Genomic DNA, 20,547 nt, shown 5'->3' with positions numbered 1-20,547 from the left:
TTTGCTTCAAGAACTTGCAAGGAAAAGAAGCAGCTCAATTAGCAAGAGCCAAACATGTAGCCTACATCTAAGCAGCTAGCTGAGATTGTATTTTACAGCCAGAGAAGGGCACTCAAACAACAGCAAAAGATGCTGGATTTTTCAAGTTCGGTTATTTATTGAGCCCTTCGTACTAGAAATCTGGCAGTTCATGTGTTCATCAAGGAGATGGACCAGTCTCTACAGTGAAATCGCATCAGTTCAAGAAAGTTTCCCACTATGATTGTGTTCAGGGTTTGGAAACACTGGATAAAACAAGATCCAAACAAGATACTTTACAGGATGACTTAACAAGATACTTCCACCTTTGACTTCAGCATCAAGAGGGCTGGAAACAAAGCAAGACAGACAGAATCATTTAGTTTAGCACTTGAAAAAATCCCTTCTGGTTCTTCAGACAGAGTCTGAAGCTCAGACTCAGAGAAAGCAGCTATTTGGGCAACTATTAAAAACAGCCCAGGTCACCGGGAGATGCTGCCATCTGCCAGGAGCAAGTGCCTACTGCTGGCAATACAAGTTTCTTGTCCAGAATATTATCACTCCCAAACCATCATTAAAATCATCTCTGAATTTCAGAACTCCTCTTCAATCCTTTCCCGATTTCTTTCTGCAGAGACACTGTTTATGATTCAATGCCACACCGAAAAGTTAAATTAAAAAATACAACAAAAAACCAACTGGTCAAACTGGTCATAGGGACCATTGCACTATCTCCACTGAATATTCCCAGAAAGCAGATGGTATTTTTACCTTATCTTTATCAATGCCAGGTTCTCTGTATACCGTCCACTTTTGCGCATCATCACTGTATAAAACTCTGTAGGCTGAGACATAATAGTAGTACTCTGCTAAGGTTGATCCAGTAGTTATAATACCTGTGAAAATGAAGGTGTCCACTTAGACAAAAATTGCTACCAATTTGTAAATAAATGTAGATCAGTTTTTTTATCCAGAGTTTCATAATTAGAATTTCCACTGGTCCAGTTACACTTACAAAACGTTTATCCAAGGTGTCAGGGTCTGAAACTCCTATAGTGACTACAATTTCATCACAATTTTACTTACTGTTTTATATCTTAATCTACACTTCTCCCTCATTTCTTGATACAAATGGCCTGTCCAGGCCCGCTTCTGCCTGTAGGTGCTGAGGTTATCATCTCTCTTCCTTGCTTCTGTATTGCCAGGCTAAAAGCACCACTGAAAGAACTGCAGCTTCCTCAAGCAGTCACTGCAGTGCTGTGAGGAGACTCCCCCAGGAGAGCTGTTTTGCAGAAGGTTATTAGCACAGGAGTGAGAGGACCAATGTAAAATCCAAACAGTCTCCAGGGAGGCAGTACTGAGGTCAATCTGAGATGTTTAATGACAGGAAGCCCAGGTGCGGACAGCATAGCAGGGTATGCAGCTGCGTTCACAGAGACCAACTCGTGCACTTGAGAGTAAGACAAACCCAAGCTGATCAAAGGGGATGTCACGTGGAAGTCTTAAAGCCCAGGATTCTAAAAGGCACTTTATTTTTGACTTAAGTCAGATTGCAAACATGCCCTCGAACAACAGCGATTACCTGTGAACAAGCAACCCTGAATTGCAGTCCAAGCACCACTGTGTGCAGGGAGGTTGAAGGGGAGGCTGCCAGCTGCTTACTGTAGAGCATGGCAACTGCTCCCACCTCTGCTGCTGGATTTCCTACGGCTGTGGAGGGCAGTAGGGGAAACCTGGAAACCTCATACACCCGTATCGGAGGTAGCAGCAGACTGAGCTGCCTGGATATGGACTTGACTCTCAATAAAACAATCAGCAGGAACAGGCAAGTATCAAGGATCTGACGTAAACACAGGAAACACTTGAACAAATTCTGCTCAAGGAGGTGTTTTCTACTATGAAACTCCACCTGTTCATCTTTAGGCTCTTCGGTGCATTTGCTTGTTGTAATGGTAACTAAATGACAATACAAACTTGTTGTAATGGTAATTAAATGACATTCAGGTTTTACCTGAGACTAAAGACCGGGAGAAAAGATTTTAGTGACCAAACTTTCTGAAGGCTGCTTAAAAGCCAAATCCAATTAACTTACCTGTAATTCTCTTTTCTTTATTCAAATCTATCTGCAGCCACTGACGTTCATCACTGTCCAAAGCAGCCCAAGGAGGCCCATGCCTTTTCAGTCTGGCATTTTCAGGTTTCCAGGTGTTCACTCGTCCTGTTTGGTCCGGCCACTCAAGAATAGATGACGCCGTAATCTGGGAATCAGAGATTACCCCGGATTCCATTCCCAGTGTCCCATAGCAGCCTGAGCAAAGGAAAAGGTGAGGACTTCAAATAAAAATCCAAGGCACACAATGATTTTACTTGCCATGCAAGTATTACACTGTCATCTACATTTATTCCATAACAGTGCTACTAGAAAAAGCACGTCTTCTACGTTCTTTCAGTCATGCTGGAACCAGACTTCTCATCTTTAGTATTAAAAGTTTTACACTTGCACAAGAATAATGTGGATATTCTCTCAATCACCTCCCACACAGAGCACAAGAGCAGCTCTGGGGGAACTGTCACAGTTTAAGAGTTTATCACGTGGTTGGTGCAGAACCAGGAAAGAGATTACTTCGTCACTCACTGCTTTTGGAGCCTATGTAACTTTTGGTTTTCAGGCCTTCCTCAGTATCACAACATTAATTCGAATAAAACACCAAAGAATGTAGGAAGCAATGTGACAATCCTGCCCCCGAGTCCAAACACATCCTTGAAGTTAACTGTATGTTCTGTTACCACTCCAACTAAAAGTTCCTTCCCACATCATATTCTTATGGCTTAAAAAAATAATATTAAAATAAAAAAAATCTTTGTGGCTAACTGATATCCATTTGCTCATTTGTTGCCTCTGCTGGATGTACATCACCTGCTACAGCACAAGATCACATCGGCACTTATTTAAACTCAAATTCTTTCCTTCATCTGTCATTGCAACCTAAGAAGCTGTCAATGTGAAGCAGAAATACCGCAGTCTATGTACTGACACTGTACGTGCTCTGTGGTTCTTCACTTCTGTTACTCAAATCACCAAGGCAGCCAGGTCTTCATATACAGTGGTTCCCATTTTCCTCTGCACTGACCACATCTCTAGTATATACACAACACAATTTTGTACCAAGTCATGACATCAACTACTGTGAAAGACCCACACTAGTAATACTACCATAATCAGATTAAATGTCATTACAGCACATTAAGAAACCCTCTTTTTTCCTTCAGCCAATTCCAAGGCCATTCACACACACGTATTTTAATCTACATCAGCCTCTTGCTTGTTCAGTAAGTTGTTAAATGCTTCTCCAAAATTCCACATTTTTGTCCAGATCAGCACTCCTCACATTGAAAAATTAGTGATCAAAAAAGGATGTTAACCTGCACAACCTGCTTTGTGGTAAAGCCAGGTGCCCCATGTGGTAAAGCCATTTTGTTCCATCTCTTCACATTCCCAGCCCACTGAATTACTTTCATACAACCTGTCAGATCACATTTTGAAAGACAAAAAACCAACAAATGCTGCCCTGGTCACTGTGTTTGATATCCTTCAACCATAAGGTCACTAGACAGGTGTTCCTTCTCCCAGCTTTTGTAAAGGTCTAAGAGAGAGATCATTGGATGTGGATTACATGTTCCAATTTTTGCTTCATTATATAAATTTCCATCTTCAAACACTTGTGCCCACCAGATTCCTGCTTTTATCTCCCCCATTTGGATCACTTTTATTAATATATTAGGAAAAGCGTTTGTTTACTTTTGGGAATGTATGTATGACTCCCCTTCTTTTTTCTTGACTAAACAGGGTCCCAGTGCTTTCGCTGTATTTTCTGTATTGCTACTAAAAGAGCTAAGAGACTAAGGCAAGCCCATTGTCGTCATGGTATTTCCACCACTCATTCAAAGATGGCACATTAAGTGACTTCCATTTGAAAACTGCAGCTATTCTGTTTGGAAAGGAGGCAATTGGCAGAAAGTAAAAACATACGAAGCAATAAGCTTTAAAAATGGGGCAACGCCTGCTATACCAATCATCAACATGGAACATGTTTACAGGAACAAACGAATGGCAGCCAAGGTGAAAGACAGCATACACACAGAGCAAAGCACAAGAGACGTCTTTCTAGAGCACAGGAGAAGAATAATTTATCACACAGCATTCAGTTGCAAGAATTTAGGGGAAAGGAAAAAAAAAAGTTAAAAAGCAAGGGAGAAAACTGAGTAATCATTTTGAAACCTATGCTAAGTTTCTTAGGAGGCAACAAGAAAGCTGCAAGGACTAAACACGGAACAAAATCCTATAGTGCCCAGTTGTTATAAATAAAGAGCAACTAAAAAGTGCCAAACTCTGCTTTAAGCAGCTTATACTGAAGGAACAAAACATGAAATAATCTCTTTCTGCAGATAAGCAGAGCTTACTAAAGGAAGATTTTGAATAGGAAAAGGTTTTAAAAGACAAATAAGTATAGACCGTCAGGACAATCACCATGTGGGACTGAGAAAGCAGGTTTTAGAATGTCTGCGCTACTGAGGAAGACAGCCAAAATATTAAACTAACCATAACAAAAACTAAGAAATAAACTGGAAAGACTTTATATGAAAGGAGCAATTTATATGCAAGGATTATGTAATAAAATCGACAGTGCTTACCGCTAGTCTTAAATGTGAAGAGACTTGGAGATAATGGTCCCCTGCAGAGAACAAAAAGATGGAGTTTGTGGTAGTGAGGAAAACTGACATAAACTGCCTTCCATTTATTTTTCTCATCTGACTGCTTGCCTCTGAAATCCATGCACATGTGCCTGAACACAGGAAATTCATGATGATAGGAATATTTCTGTCACCAAGTTGTAGTACAAACCTCTCTTCACCTGAAAGCTTGTCCAAGGATTCTACTGGTGTAGCAGGCTTTCAAAGAGCCACCTACCCAGCAAGATGCATGAGCTTCATTAAAATACTTCCCTTTTAAACGAACTTTACCATAGTAACAAGAATCAGCCTCCTCTGATTGCTTAATTCTTGGGATTTCTGAGATAAAATGACAAGTTACAGCACAGTATATTTCCATATGCAACTACAATGGAAACACCAATCATTAAGTGGAATTCATATTGGAACTTCCAAAAACGCTGCATACAGACTCTCAAAAATTTCCATCTTCAACACACTGATATTTCCAGAACAGCCAAGACTGTGAAGACTGTATTCTTTACTATTCAGGTTTCATCTTATCATTTCCCAGAGTGAGTCTGCCCACACACGCTTGTGGGCCATTCCTCACACTGACTGAGCTCTCTGACCTAACCTCTGGCCTCTCAGGACAAACCAGTAGTTGCCCTCACTTCGTAAAGACAACCAAGGGAAGTGACCTTCATCTGTAGGTTTCAAATATTGACAGCACTACCAAAACAAAGCAGTTATTATTTACTGGATTTTTTTTTTCCCCAAGGTTTTGTAAAAAAAGACAGGTTTATTCCGCTGAACACATTATTCCTCAATTTCAGATTGGACTAAAATGACAGCCCTGGAGAGGGGAAAAATTAAAATCAAATCTCTTCCAACCCCCCACCCCCGAAATGAATACCCCCACACATTGTTCAGACACAGAGCCCAAAAATAAAAACAAAACCCCATACACCAGCTTGTGAAATTTTAAGTTTTACGTGAAAAATATTGCTTGCCTCAGATACCGATTTTCCCCTCTTTTTGTAAAAAGAAAATTACAGGATTTAAATGGGTGATTAGAAAAAATAAACTGCACAAATTATTATTTTTGCACAGATCACTGGGAATTTATGGTCACGACGTACATTTTGGAAGACAAAAGTTCCTTTTAGAATTTGTAAAATTAATCTTTATGGTCTAGAGGTTCAAAAATTATCAGGTAGAAGAACCACACCACAGAACTGTGAAAACTTCACAGATGTAGCTCCACTTGCTGAAGTTACTCCTGGGATGAGGCACCACCAAAACTTAAGGTGCTAAAAATAAGGAGGATGTAAAAGGTACACTTACACTTTTGAGGTGACATTGTTAGCCAGGGAGCCTTCATAGTACGGAATGCCTTTGCTGATTACAACGTTAATTTGGCCACCCAGAGTATTTGACACGACGCCCGCATGAACGCCAGCCATGCAAAGTGATGACGACTTGTGGGGAAGAGAAAAAAACATTACTACTACATTGTAAATAAATATTACACTACTTACTGTAAACGCTGCATTGCCAAGTCATGTTCTTTGTTGCTATTATTACATTAAGAAACTTCTTGTTTAGCTTTATCTCTGTTTTTTAGAAATCCATTATCTTGTTTTGAGAGGCTTATACAGAGCTATTCACAGGCATCTGCCACGTGAAGCGTTGTAGCATGCAGAGACACAGGGCTGCATTCAGTGATGGATGTGGGATCAACCTCAGTTTTAGAATATCAAGAGGGACCAAGCTATTTTTGAAGGATTACCTGGGTACATCTCTATATACGTTCCAGAAACCACATTTAGGTTTTTATTATCAGCGTGGTATTGCAGCACAGCTTTGCCTAAGCCAATAAACAACAGACAACACCCGTGGAATTTTATTTAATAGCTGTTCTCCAAATCAATGCCGCTGGCTGTTACTACTAAATAAAGTTGTTGGATTTTTCTGCCAACCATTCTTCTGGGTGCTATTAAGCCTCACAACAATTATCCTAAAACAAATCAGCAGATCTAGAAAAAGGGAAACACCACAGAGCCATAGTATATCCCAAGTTGGAAGGGACCACAAGGATCATCGAGTCCAACTCCTGGCTCCACACAGCACCATCCAAAATCTAAACCCTATGTCTGAAAGCGGTGTCCAAATGCCCCTTTAACTCTGACAGCCAGGGACAGCACCCACTGCCCTGGGCAGCCTGTTCCAGGGCCCCATCACCTTCTGGTGCAGAACCTTTCCCCAACCCCCACCCTGACCCTCACCAGAGAGCAGAGCTCAGCGCTGCCCCTCCACTCCCTCTGAGGAGCTGCAGCTGCCATGAGGCCTCCCCCCAGCTTCTCTGCTCTGTGCTGAACGCGCCACAGGACCTCAGTCTGCCCCCTCACACACCTCGCCCTCCAGACCCTTCCCTGTCTTTGCACCTCTCCTTTGGACACTCTCTAATGGCTTTACGACCTTCTCAGACTGTGGCACTCACAGTTGCACCAAGTGCATGAGGTGAGGCCGCACAGCACTGAGAGGAGCAGGACAAGCCGCCCCCACCCCGGCCTGGTGGCAGTGCTGGGCCTGGTGCACCCCAGGATACAGTTGGCCCTTTGGGCTGCCAGGACATTCTGCTGGATCACATTCAACTTGCTGTCAGCCAGAACCCCCAACATCCCCATCATCAGGGCTGCTCTCCAGCCTCTCTATCCCAAAGCCCATGGATCATTTTTCTTCTTATTTTAAGAACAGAACAACATTCTCGACTACGGCCTCTCGAGAAATAAATGCAACAGGCCAGAATGCCCCTATATCTCAAGCTTACTGGCACAAACCCTTACAAAGATATTTCCAGACATAACTCTCCTTAGTATATTCACACACAAAATCTCTAACCCTTTTTAGATTCTTATTCCCTACCCCACAAATATCCTCAAAACCTTCTAAATAAATGTGATTATGACTGGCTTAAACACCTGGTTTCCCACTGCCTTCTCTCTTGTCTCTTCTTGGAAGTAAAAGTATGGGGATTCTGTAGTAAACAAAACTGCCTCCTCCTTGCTCACCAGAAGATGTCAGCAATGAGTGTTCCAAGTCCTCAAAGGGCTTACGCAAAAGAATCAAGATTTAGGGTATTCTTTAAAGCAGCACACAGCTAAGATCTTTAGGAAGGGATGCAAGCGAAATGTCTACCTGAAACTTTGTCTTAAGTGCTTTACAATTTGATTTCTTTCCACCCAATTTGGCTTCTGGGAAACTCTGCCCTTTACACAGGGCACTGAGTTATACAAAAAGAAAGTCACAGGGGATTTATTGGCTGAAGTTTACTTTTTCCTCCATAGAAAAGTTTTGCCTGATTTTGGCCAAAAAAAAACAACCCCAACAAGCTAGGCTCCAACAGATACTGCAAATATGAGAGGCAAAGAATCAACTCCATCTTATAACTGGGCACAAAAATCATCCTGCAGCTATTTAGCAAGGACTCCTGCAGAACATAACACATAACAGCCACACTGTGGTGACGACTTCTTTAAACACATGAATAGCTATTCAAGCAGGTAGCCTAGGATTTACAGGTATTTGAGAAAAGAAAATGACAGAGTGGCACATTTTAGGTTCATATTAAATATGAAAGATCAGTGTACGTTTTTTGAAGCATTCAAAGTAAACTACATTACTAAGTTTCAATTTCCAGTTAATAGAACTATTAATGCTACAGTATAAACTGTTTTGCAACTGTTTTCATAGCTGTCCAGTGTAAACACTGTAAATCATTGAAAGTCTGTTTAAAATATCATAGTATAAAGAGCAAGATGACTTCATTAAAAAAAAAAAAACAAACAGCTTTGGTTCTCTCTATAAAGCTGAAATTCACAACTTGAAAAGGCCAACAAAAACAAAGCAGGAAGTATCAGAGTACTTTGGTTGATCTCAAAAGGCCTTGCAAGCAAGCCTCTAGAACACTACATCACTTCTTGGAGGTGGCAACATGGATTCATTGAATGGTTTGGGTTGGAAGGACCACCCAGCCCAACTCTGCTGCCAGCAGTGGAGACATCAAGTTGCCCAAATCCCCATCCAGCCTGGCTTTGAACACTTCTAGGGATGGGGCATCCACAGCTTCTTTGGGAGACCTGTTCCAATGCTTAAACCCCCTGGTGGCAGAAAAATTCTTCCTAGAAATTAGACTAAACCCAGCCTATTTCAATTTGAAGCCACTACTCCTTGTCTATCACCGCAAGCCTGCACTAGAAGACTTCTGTCACTATAACCCCTTCAAGTATTATCAAAAGGCCACAAGGTTTCCCTGCAGCTGCCTTCCCCTCCAGGATGAACAAGCCCAGCTTCCTCAGCCTCTCCTCATAAGAGAGATGTTCCAGCCCTCCGATTATTTTCATGGGCCTTCTCAGACTCACTGAAGCACCAGCCACTGAGCAGCTATGCAAAAAAACACGAGTAGCATGCCATTTCATTTAGGAAGTACAACTTCCAGAGTCCAGACAGCAGAACTCATACAAATAACTACAAATGTGTTTTAATCAAACTTAAAGTATTTTACCACAATTAACGTGTACCCACAGTAGTAAGTTTACTTACATCTCTGTATCCATGGGGAATAGTGCCTGAAATATCAGCAAAAGGAATCACACATCCAGCTGGGCAATACTTACTGGAAGAAAGAATAATAATAAAGATTCAAGTCAAGGCATGCATGCAGCTACAACTCTTGCAAAACATTATAAATAAATAAAGTGTCTATTTTATAACACAGTGTTATCACTTGTCTATCACTACGTAAGGATATATCCTAATCAAAGACATAAGAAATCAGACAAAAACATAAAACTGTCTCAGCTGTAACTCAGTTCTAGTCTGAATATAATAAAATTGATATAAATACTTCACAGTTTCCATATGTTGAAAGTCTCATAGGTAGCAGTATTTATACATTCTATTTTATAAACTAGAGACCTGCATATCTTTTTGTTTTGCACCTTTAAATTATATATCTGAAAGGTAATGCTACTTTGCAATAGCTCCTGGCAATGTTTTGATCATTAAAAAAGAACGAACGGGTCAAATATTCAGCTAGCATCACTAGCTCATGGAAAGAAGGGAAAGGCATCTGCACATCTGATGCAAGCCTATGTTTTAGCCAAGATTTAACAACCAACTTGGGTAAAATATCACTTCACCGAAAGTTGAAGCAATTTTGCAGGTACCATGAAAACAATGGGATTTGGAGACCTAAGCACATATTGAGTAAGACTACAGCCCATAATTTTGGAACCTGGGAAAACGAATGAGGAATGCAGGTTTCACAATTTCAGTGCTTAAGATCTCCAAAAGGTAAGCTTACATACTTCATGATAATCTACAGCTTTTAACACTGCTGTTGCCTTATACAGAAACAGAGGACAAAACAGAGCAATGATGTGTTTCCTCCATCAGAAAGAAAAGCACTTTGTATCTCTATGGAACCTCGTTAATTCACACCAGGCTGGGAAATGGGTTCGTAATTTTTCATCTATTTCAGAGTTTAGTGCTCCTTTGATAACTTTAATGTGAATTTCAGTATTTAAGGTGTATATGTCCTGTAATATGTATTTATAAAAGTAGTATTTTTTTTCCTATGGGAATGTATTATTAGCTTATGTATGTTAGTGCAAATTAATGAGGTTCTTCTTTGTATGGCATGTAAGATAAAAAAACAGGAGAGAGAGGATGAAGAACAAATGCAAATGTGAATATTACTCGGCTCTCTCCCCAGTCTCTTCATTTCTCAAGTCCTCAATCCCCAGTTTTCAAGCTGTATCAAGTGTAAGTTACAGAGTGAAATAGAAACACCAACATGACTTCGGTAAAGAGAAAGGGAGTGGGAAAAGAAGAGGTAAAAGCAATCTTACTTGAATTCTGGTTCAGAAAAATGACTTGCATTGTCTAAACAGGTAATCAGGTCTGGAAAGAAAAAACGTTGGGTCAAGAGGGTGATAAAGACATCTGGTTTGAGCGTGCTTTTTAAAGTGCACATAATTTTCTTTCAGTCAGTCTTATGTTACAGCAGGACCTTGTAATTTGTCTTGAGTAACTGGGAAATACATTGAGACTTACAGAGACACGAAGAGAAGCACTACAAACATATGGCTTTTGGGGGGGCTGGTTGGTTTTTTGTTTGGTTTTTTTTTTGCATCTTAATTTGTAGCTATGCTTCGGAGAATCTACATAGGACACATAAACATGCCCTCTTTTCACAAAAGGAAATTGAAACAGAGAAAATTATATTAATAAGCCAGATAAACGGGCTTGCGTTTTCAGCATGTAACAGTCCAACAATACTGAAACCAGGCAGCACAGGGAACATTACAGTGACGTGTTACTGACATCCATGATTTTCTTTCAAATTTTATGTTTCCGTGCAACATATGAGCACAAACAATCAAAAACAGAGAAAAGCATCAGAATATCCAGAAAATAAACAATTTTTAAAATGAAACTTTTTTTGTTTCATTTTTTTGTTTTTTTTTTAGAACTACATCTAGGAAGTGTCTTCTTGAGCTCTGTGCCTTGCAAAGCAGTTCCTGGTAATTCTTGTCTGCTTTTGGACAATGTATGTCACTCACCTCCACAGTGAGTGGAAGTAGATGCAAAACACAGCAGCCTCTTCTTGAGGCGAGAGAAAAAAAGAATAAACAACACAGGGAAAAACAAAACAAAGCAAAACAAACCAGAAAGAAAAACAAAACGAGAAAAAAAAAACACGCTGAAAACTAGTTAGCAGTCACAGAGAGACTAGAGTTGAGGAAGTAAAGGAAATATGACTGAAATAAACTGTTCCATGAGGTATGTGTGCATGGAATACATACAGTTTGATAAGACAACATTTCAAAGTTATCAGCCATCTTGATTATGGCCTGAAAAAATGCATTTCATCCTTTATCCGGAGTAGTTTTTTTCATTCATAACATAACTGCGATCCTTGCTTTACTGAGGGTAAGCTTTGCTAACTTTTTTTTTTTCTCCTTTTTAAACTACAGTGACTTAAATAATAACAATTTAATTTTCTATGCAGAAATATCAGGAGGACTGTATCCTAAGTCATCATTTTTAGGAGTCAATTTGTGAGAATGTGGGTGATAAAACCACTCTGTGTTTTTACTAGACAACTCTAACTTTACCAGCACAGAAAAATGATGAGAATCTTACGAATACCTGATTTGTCAGTGGTTGAGTAAGCTGCAAGAAATCCACGCCCCGAAGTGTGTACTCCACTCATGAACTGCACTGTGACTTCATTACTTCTTGAAGTTATTAAACCATCCATTTGAAAGCCAAATCCACAGTACTTTCCTAGGGAAAGAAGGGGGAAAGACTCATGGATCCAAGCCACTTCAGTAACAAGCATCTTCTTTCATTTCCAGTATAAGCTCACATTGCTTCTGGTGTATATTCAAAACCAACTACAGGCAGTTGAAAGGAATGAATGTGATCAGTGTCCATTTAAAGCAAATGCCAAAATATATGTTGCATATTTACTTTGACATTGCCAACAGATGAGAGTCACTGGTATCTCTAACACTTGTACATAAACGTAACCACATCCCATTCACCTCCAGGCACACATATCCAGTCAGTTCTTCCAAGGTGAGAAAGATGAGGCAACAAGAATCATGTAAAGAAGCAAATGAGGAAAAAAGCCCTTCTCTTCCCTCAGCTGTTGGGGTGTTTCTTCCCTGCTGATTATTTCATGCTTTCTGTCAACTGCTTTTCTTGCTTTTTTGATTCGCTGGCATGATTCGCTGCAATTCAGCATCAACATACAAGCATATCTGAGTTCTACTAGTATAAGCTTGCAATTGGCCCATTTTTTTCTGTTGCTACATCAGTAACACATAAGAGAGGTACTGCAGCCATCTCAGAAAGACAAAAACAAAAAACAACAACAACAAGAAAACCACAACCATAATCTGAAACCAGATTGGGTTTGTTCTGCATGTGGGTACTCTTCATGCCATCCAAACTGACTATAATTAGCACATTTTGAACTGAGAAGCTGGAGTCATCAGATATTGATAATATCTACCTAATAAGTTAAGAATTACTACCAAATGACTTGAAATTACCTGAATGAATGGCTATGAGAGTCAAATCAACATGGAATTCTCCAATTCTACTAACTAGAAACTTTACTAAACTACTGACCAGTTCGTTAGGCAGTTAAGAAAACCTTCTGCTCCATAAGCTCCCTTAAACAATCAATAATATAGATTGATTGACTCTATGTGGACAACCACCAACAGCAGATGGCTCTGCGTGTTTCAATTCACCACTTATTTGTTTTCATGATATTTATGTTATCATCTTGTAAAATAGCAAAAAAAAAAAACAACCACCAAAGCCAGGCTCCTTCTCAACATGGAGTAGAATAATACTGCCCTGCAGAAACAGTTTTTAAGTAGTAATTTAAGATAAATATAAATACATGTGCCAAATTCCTTTAAAAAGTGAACTGCACTCTCAAACACTACTAAAAATTAGAAATACAAATTCCTATCATTCATCAGAGGTATCTAAATTTTGTTTATTCTGATATTTTTTTCGAACAAAGCATGGGTATTTTTGGACAAAACCAGAAAATAGGTTTTATAATACTTTAATGAAATTTATAGAATTATATAGATTTAACCTTATTCCAATTCTTACTATTTAAGGTGGTCATCAGCAAAAGTTATGAAAAAATAAGTTCCCTTTTACCAAGGCTCCACACAGACCCTATACTTTGCCCTCAGCCTAGTTTCAATTATTAATTGAATTCATGATGATGACCAGCATGAAACTCCTCTCAGAGTAGGTCAGACTGTCCACAAGACACCATTTAACCTCTTGTTTGGGCAAGTACATGCAACAGGACACATAAATATAGTTTGGATAAACTATCCAGTGCTGTTCGTACCATGGAGATACAGCCTGTGACAAAGCGTAGATAGATGCATCTCATGATTCATTGCAAGACAGAGCTTTGAGATTCTAAATCATTTTCCTGGCTCTTCTTTGGTCTCCTTCCAGATTTTTAGCAAAGTATTTTTAAAAATAAGTGCCAGAAATGGACAAAACACAACTGCAGTGATGACTGTCAGTTCTATGTACAGAAAATTACCCCTTTGTCTGCATGGCCTGAAGGAACCAAAGCACTTTTGAACAGCAACACTACAGCAGGAGGCGAAACTCCACAGTAGCTTACATTCTTTGCTCCAATAGATCTGGCCTTACATCAAATACATTAAATAAATACACTTGTATGTAAATGTCTATTAGCTGGATTGCAATGGAATCTAACACAAAACACCTCTAGATCTTACTTGAACTAGAGATTAATTTAACACCGAGGATTCAAAGCTTCTTTTGATTTACCAATATGTATTCAAAAGGCTTGGAGTGAGAACTAATCCTTAAGAGCTTCATATGAAGCCTTCTCTGTTTATCAATGAACTAACCCAGTAACGATTCAATTTGGTATCCAAATCAGCCAACTTTTAAAGCAATTTGGAGTTAAAGTAGTTGAATTCACTGAATTCCAGATCTTACGCATTGCAACTGTTTCATTATTAGAACACAGCAGCAACGCTGAATGAAAAAAATTAAAACTTTTGGACAGATTAAGAAGATAATTCCCTCCAAACAAATTCAGATCACTGTATAATCTCACTATTTGCTGCTTCAGATACAAACATTTAAGAAATAGCACCATCTGTATCTGCCACTGTTAAGATCACTGTTTGTTCCGCGATTTAATTTATTAGGAGCAGAACACCACACACATTTGCTCGACATACTTTGCTACTACACCAGCTGGAAACAGCTGAAAGTCAAGAGAAACAAATGAAGTCGAAAATTTACTCCAACCCATTAAGTCACTTGTACAAGTGAGTAATAGACTTATCAGAACTGGACGTTCCTTGCCATTTAAGGACTTCAGTGCTTTCTATTTCAGACCAAGTCTGGCTCAGCAGCTCCAAGCACGTACTTATTTTCACACGTGCTTAACTAGGTAACAGTTGGAGAAGAGAGTTAACAAAGCTAACGTTCTCCTGGCTTCCTTATAAAAAGATTCAACATGAGTTGCACTAGAGCAATTTTGGTGAAGTAAATCTCCAGATAAAGGAGGGAAAAGAAAATGAATCTGCGCAATAACAACCAACGTTAGTAAAGGAAAAATGATCATTCATTTATGAAGAATAACCACAAGGGTCTCAAAATCCTACAAATACCTTGATGTGGATAATAATTTCACACTGCTATCTGAAAAATAACTGCTTTACAATCATGAAATCATTAAAAGTACAAAGTAAAATACGGATTCCTTACCATCTGAAAATGGAAGATATATAATTATAGATTATTGAAGCTTGACATCTTTTAATACTGCTAAGATGAAGAGCTCAAAAAAGAACTACTTCAGCACAAGAAGGCGGGCATTTCAGGTAACATATATCTGTATATATATACTTCACTTTGCCTTTTTTTTCTTTCTTTTTTAAAACGATGTTCAGAATTTTGCGACTCCCTCTCCACTGCTTACAGCAATCTCGCAGAGCCTCTTGCCACTCTGCAAGCTACTGGGAAATGCCTGAGAAAAAGGGAAACTATAATGGAGTTTCCTTCAAGAGTCTGAAGATCACAAACTATCATAGGATCTGTGTTGTATGTAGCATCTATCAGCATGCGTGAACAAAATATAAGATGCTCTGCTATCGTGGAAATTCATCGTGTTTTCAGGGCATTTTTAGCACCTAGGAATGGAGTCAGGACAGACATATACGTACACTTTCATAATGCAGTAAACAAAATGTGAACCCTTCAGAATGATTAAGAATACTCTGGTGTTCCAGAAACCTCATCTGCTGAGCAACAGCGGTAAGCATCCATGAAACGAGCTCACCACCAGAGGTGGTGGTAAAGTTGGTGAGGTACAGGCAGTACTCCATTATGTTTTGTAGAGTTTTCTTGGCATGAAGCTCAGGAAAAACACAATTTTGACTACGGAATTCCTAAAATTTCTCCCTTTGCCTTCTTTGAGATTCTTCTATACAACAAACACTTCCTTCTTTTCACCACTTCTCCTAAGTGTCAATATCTGCATTGTCTGAAGTGTTGCATGCATGTATCAGGCAAGGTCTCATCATGTCCAATAACCAAGTGAAGTATAATAGCTTTCAAGGGCTGTAAAAATAACTGAAATGCCATAAAACCTGCGGTTATTCTATGCACAGTGCAGGCTAGGAAGGTGAAATTAAGAGTTACAAAAGTACTAAAGCTATCTTCCAAGCCCTGTACAAGACAACAGCTTTCCAATACTGAAAATAACTTACCTATCTCTGTCCTGGTGGGGCCAATCCCATTGTGAACTCTCAAGTAACTGGAATGACAAGAATCTGAGTCATCGATATCTAAATCACCAAATTTGAGCTGAATTCGCTGCCCAGGCTTTACACGAATTTCCCATTCACAGACTGTGCTATTGGGAGAGGTCTGTGGGTAGTTTATCGAAGCAAGAGTTCCACTTTCAGGGCCCAGAACGGTGTGTCCACATCCATCACCTGCAAAGGAATAAAAATGAGTTAGCTGTGTCGCATTCACCTTTTAAGGGTTCACTGGTGATTCAGTTGCCACTGCCTTCAGCTGCAGACACGCTTACTTTGTTGTTGCTGTTTGTTGGTTTTTTTTTAACCTTACCAATCACACTGCAAAACCACACACAGATGGAGCAGCATGCATGTCAAAATACAACAGAATTTATGTTGGCTAGTGCTTAATTTCTCATCATTAGTGGTCAGAGAGGTTCTACAACTTCCTCAACTAGACAGAAGTTTATCCTTAATGATGTAAAAAACGGCCCTGATGGTACAGAAAACATCCTTGCTATTTCATGTTCCCTCGACACCTATATACAGAAGAAAACTGGTTCTAGAAATGGAGGGAGAAACCCATCAGTAAAACAAGAGCACGTGAATTCTACTGTTATTACATTGATAATGCAATGAGAAAGAACAGAAGGGGAAAGACAAGGGACAGCAAACACTACAGAAAATAACAGCTAAGTCTGAACACCATCCAACAGTTACTGCATTGTTTTCTACTGTAAAACAAGTTTAATGCTGTTCAATTAGTTCTTGAAGGAATTCAGTGACATCCCTTTGCTTCACACACACACTTCCGTGTCAGATGCCATTTTATCAGAGTGCCCCTCTGCTGCCATCTGCCACACAGCAACAACATGTAAGGGAGTACTGGCAAGAAGGTTCCACCTCTACTGACATACTACAGCCATCAGCCTCTGACAGCATGGGCCAACAGAACTGTCATAGCAGCAATCAACTTCCTTTGTGTTGCTCAATAGCTAAAAGCGACAGGCAGAAACTGATTCTTTTTACACATTTCCTCTCCTGTGAGGAAAGGTTGAAGGAACTGGGCTTGTTTAGCTTGGAGAAGAGAAGGCTCCAGGCAGATCTCATTGTGGTCTTCCAGTACTTGAAGGGAGAGTATAAACAGGAGGGAGAATGGCTGTTTACAGGGGTAGACAGTGATAGGACAAGGGGGAATGGTTTTAAACTGGGACAGGGGAGGTTTAGGTTGGATATTAGGAAGAAGTTTTTCACGCAGAGGGTGGTGACACACTGGAACAGGTTGCCCAAGGAGGCTGTGGATGCCCCATCCCTGGAGGCATTCAAGGCCAGGCTGGATGTGGCTCTGGGTAGCCTGCTCTGCTGGTTGGTGACCCTGCACATAGCAGGGGGGTTGGAACTACATGATCACTGTGGTCCTTTTCAACCCAGGCCATTCTATGATTCTGTGATTTCCGCTTCCTTACTAAACCTACAAACGTAAGCCACGTTTTAAGGACAAAAAATGTGCAGATACTGAAGATTCTTAACTAAATTTAAGAATCCTTTGCATAAAAGGATTTCATGTCAGACTGAACAGCATGGCAGGACCCATGCACTCAAGCAGCGTGGGGAAAAAAACAATTCAGTTGAACTTAACTCTGATTCATCTGCTCACAAAAGCACCTAATTCTCAGTGACAAAATGTTGTGGGTTTTTTTTTTTTTTCATAAACCGAGCACTTGGAGAGACAGCTGTATGTTCCAAAATCTAAAGTGCTGCGGTTACATACAGAATTACAAACAGATGGAAGCTCTCTCGCCAGCAGTCTTGAATTGGAATGATGCATCTTCTTTTTGTAAATGGACTATCTGCTTCAGTAAAATCCAAAGTTCTATCTGTAGAGCTGTCACTTAGCCATGTTCTTCTCGAGTCTAACTTTAGCAGGGCGTGATAAAACACTTTGTTCCACCTCACAACAATCACTCTTCCCATTTGGGTAGCTGATAAATTACAATCTACTTCATTTACACTTTCCCTTAGGAAAGCAAACAAACAATGCATCTGTATTTTACTTTCCTAAACTGCTATTACTTTAATACATGAGTGCACAATTGTTCGAGAGGTGGCTGAAGTACTACATGTTGTGTATCGTTTAACCCTGGTTTCTTTCTAAAGGCACGTTGTAGACTGAAAATGTTACTGAGCTATCCTAATGAAGTCACCTTTCAAACAAGAAATCACAGTAGCAACCTGAGTGCAACTAAAACACTGCAAGTTTTAAACAGCATTGAGACTTATCTTTTAAAGACACGTCTGTAAGAAATGTCAACTGGGTATTTTCGACCTCATTCTGGTATGTGCTTCACTTTGGTTAGTGAGAGCAGGAGTGCCGCACACTTCGTGCCTAAAGAAGTTGAAGATTACCAGTGCACGCCTGGCATGCAATATACAGTACACCAAGGGCAGATTCATCATTCAGAAGCTATTTGAAAATCTCTACAAATTAACTCCTAGTGAAATGATGAAGCCTCTCCTTATTTTATTAGTTCCAAAAGGGTAGTTCTTGAGCTCCTCTATACAAGTGGTGCTTCATCGCTTCTACTGAAGTTGTATAAATACCACGGATCATCCCCAGAGACACACTTACATCTTTTGTCACGGAACAAACCGGCAACACTCAGCAATTTCTCCAAGAAGAAGAGAAAGCACAATTGTCTGCAATACAGCCACACGTACAGCAGCATTAGATAGTTCACTCACTTAAAAGGCATTAATTAAGTACCACAGAATCTTTTGCTTCTGTTAATTTGCGTGCATGAGTGTGGAACGTTTGAGTACACATAAGAGACAGATGTCAAGTCCTAAATCAATTACTCTTGCACGAGATGACAAATTCTGTCACTGGTTCGCAGCACACAGCTGAATGAGTCCTTTCTTTCAGCCCCGTCCATCACAAAACAGGCACAGAGTAGTCACAGAACTAAGCAAGCTCCTTACCACATCACTTGTGCATACACATTCCACCTGACACTTGCTGGAAGGTCAGCACATGTGCATCGATTCCGTGTGCCCCAAGGAGCAGGTTCACAGCAAACACAAATAACCTCAGCTCTTTGCTGAGCAGTGTCAGAAACACGGGCGCCTCTTCTCGAGCTGGTAGAGGAAAGCAGACTGATGTCGTCAGCAGAACCATTCGTCTCTTCCAGAGGTGCCTCCAAATGCAGTCTGAATGAATTATCCTGATGGATTACAGATGACCCCCGGGCCATGGCACGCTGATGTCTGATGCAATCATGCAGCTGATTTAACATAAGTTCTCATATCCAAGTTCTTTATATCAACAAAACAAAGAATTTCAACCAACATAAGCATACCAGAGTGCATTTGATAAGAAGAAAATGTAAGACTTAATAAATGAGGATAGTACACATGCAGAAGTGGGTGCTAAGTACTCTATTGATATCCACTAAAGAGATTAAATGACTTCAACAACTACGAAAATAATTATTCAGAACTTTTTTTTCCCCTGAGATTGGCTGCTGCTAACAACTGTTAATCTTGTTTCCCATTATCAAAACATGTTAAAAATGAATCTTACGGCCTTGGGAATGCTTTCCCACTCCTTACTTGGGGAAGGATAAAATAAAGTCATCAGACAGTTTATGATTAAGGTGTAACTGATCAAAACACCGATCTCGATTTATAATGTGTGGCACAGCCACCTGTACAGATGACAAAAGAAGGGGAAATGGTTCTGAACTGGAAGAAGGCAAATTTAGACTAGAAATTAAGAAGAAATTCTTTACCGCGAGGGTGGTGAGACACTGGAACAGGTTGTCCAGAGAGGCTGTGAATGCCCCCTCCCTGGAAGCATTCAAGGTCAGGCTGGATGGGGCTTTGAGCAACCTGGTCTAGAGGGAGGTGTCCCTGTCTACAGCAGGGGGTTGGAACTAGGTGATCTTAAAGGTCTCTTCCAACCCAAACCATTCTATGATTCTACGACACGATCTAACCACTGGGTTTCCCGAGAAGATCCTGCCTAAGTAAGCTATGACTTTCTGTAGGCTTACAGCTACATACAAGATGTAATTATAACTTTCTTATCTAAGTAATTGTAGAACCAAATCTATTCATTACATAAGCAAAACATATATTTAAATCATTCACTTTAGCTCCAAATATGCAACTCTCTCTACTTCAGCCTTCAGTGCATTCAGCTCTCCTCTTCAGTTTAGCTCCTGTGCACCACATTTCCCTGCTCTTTAGCAGCAGCATTGACACAGCATCTACTTTTTGCTTTCGTCAGTGCAGACAAGGAATGCTGAAGAATTAAGTGCCTCAAATTCTGAATAGCTTTTGAAGGTACTTTTAAATACCTGTTTCCACCACAATACACAGAAGTCTGTTCTTCAGGAGGGAATCTGCTCCT

The 20,547-nt window shown here is 40.0% G+C and overlaps 1 protein-coding gene across 6 annotated transcripts in view; it reads right to left on the bottom strand.

Moving 5' to 3' along the window:
* DCBLD2 (discoidin, CUB and LCCL domain containing 2) overlaps nucleotides 1-20,547 on the bottom strand; it is a 310,431-nt gene that overhangs the window by 10,202 nt on the left and 279,682 nt on the right. For 4 of the 6 annotated variants that reach the window (XM_046939846.1, XM_046939850.1, XM_015296044.4 and 1 more), the window contains 8 exons: nucleotides 16,104-16,331; nucleotides 11,947-12,084; nucleotides 10,644-10,695; nucleotides 9,334-9,406; nucleotides 6,076-6,209; nucleotides 4,711-4,751; nucleotides 2,111-2,326; nucleotides 790-914 (listed from right to left, as the gene is read on the bottom strand). In XM_046939846.1, coding sequence (XP_046795802.1) covers nucleotides 790-914; nucleotides 2,111-2,326; nucleotides 4,711-4,751; nucleotides 6,076-6,209; nucleotides 9,334-9,406; nucleotides 10,644-10,695; nucleotides 11,947-12,058 — 753 coding nt within the window. In that variant the 5' untranslated portion in view covers nucleotides 12,059-12,084; nucleotides 16,104-16,331. Of the gene's footprint in view, nucleotides 1-789; nucleotides 915-2,110; nucleotides 2,327-4,710; nucleotides 4,752-6,075; nucleotides 6,210-9,333; nucleotides 9,407-10,643; nucleotides 10,696-11,946; nucleotides 12,085-16,103; nucleotides 16,332-19,115; nucleotides 19,295-20,547 lie in introns of those variants that run through there. The other 2 variants (XM_046939852.1, NM_001030783.2) reach the window with 2 other exon arrangements.

This window comes from Gallus gallus, chromosome 1 (assembly GCF_016699485.2).
Source record: "Gallus gallus isolate bGalGal1 chromosome 1, bGalGal1.mat.broiler.GRCg7b, whole genome shotgun sequence".
NCBI classification, from domain to species: Eukaryota; Metazoa; Chordata; class Aves; order Galliformes; family Phasianidae; genus Gallus; species Gallus gallus.
This window is presented reverse-complemented; position numbering and strand designations above follow the sequence as displayed.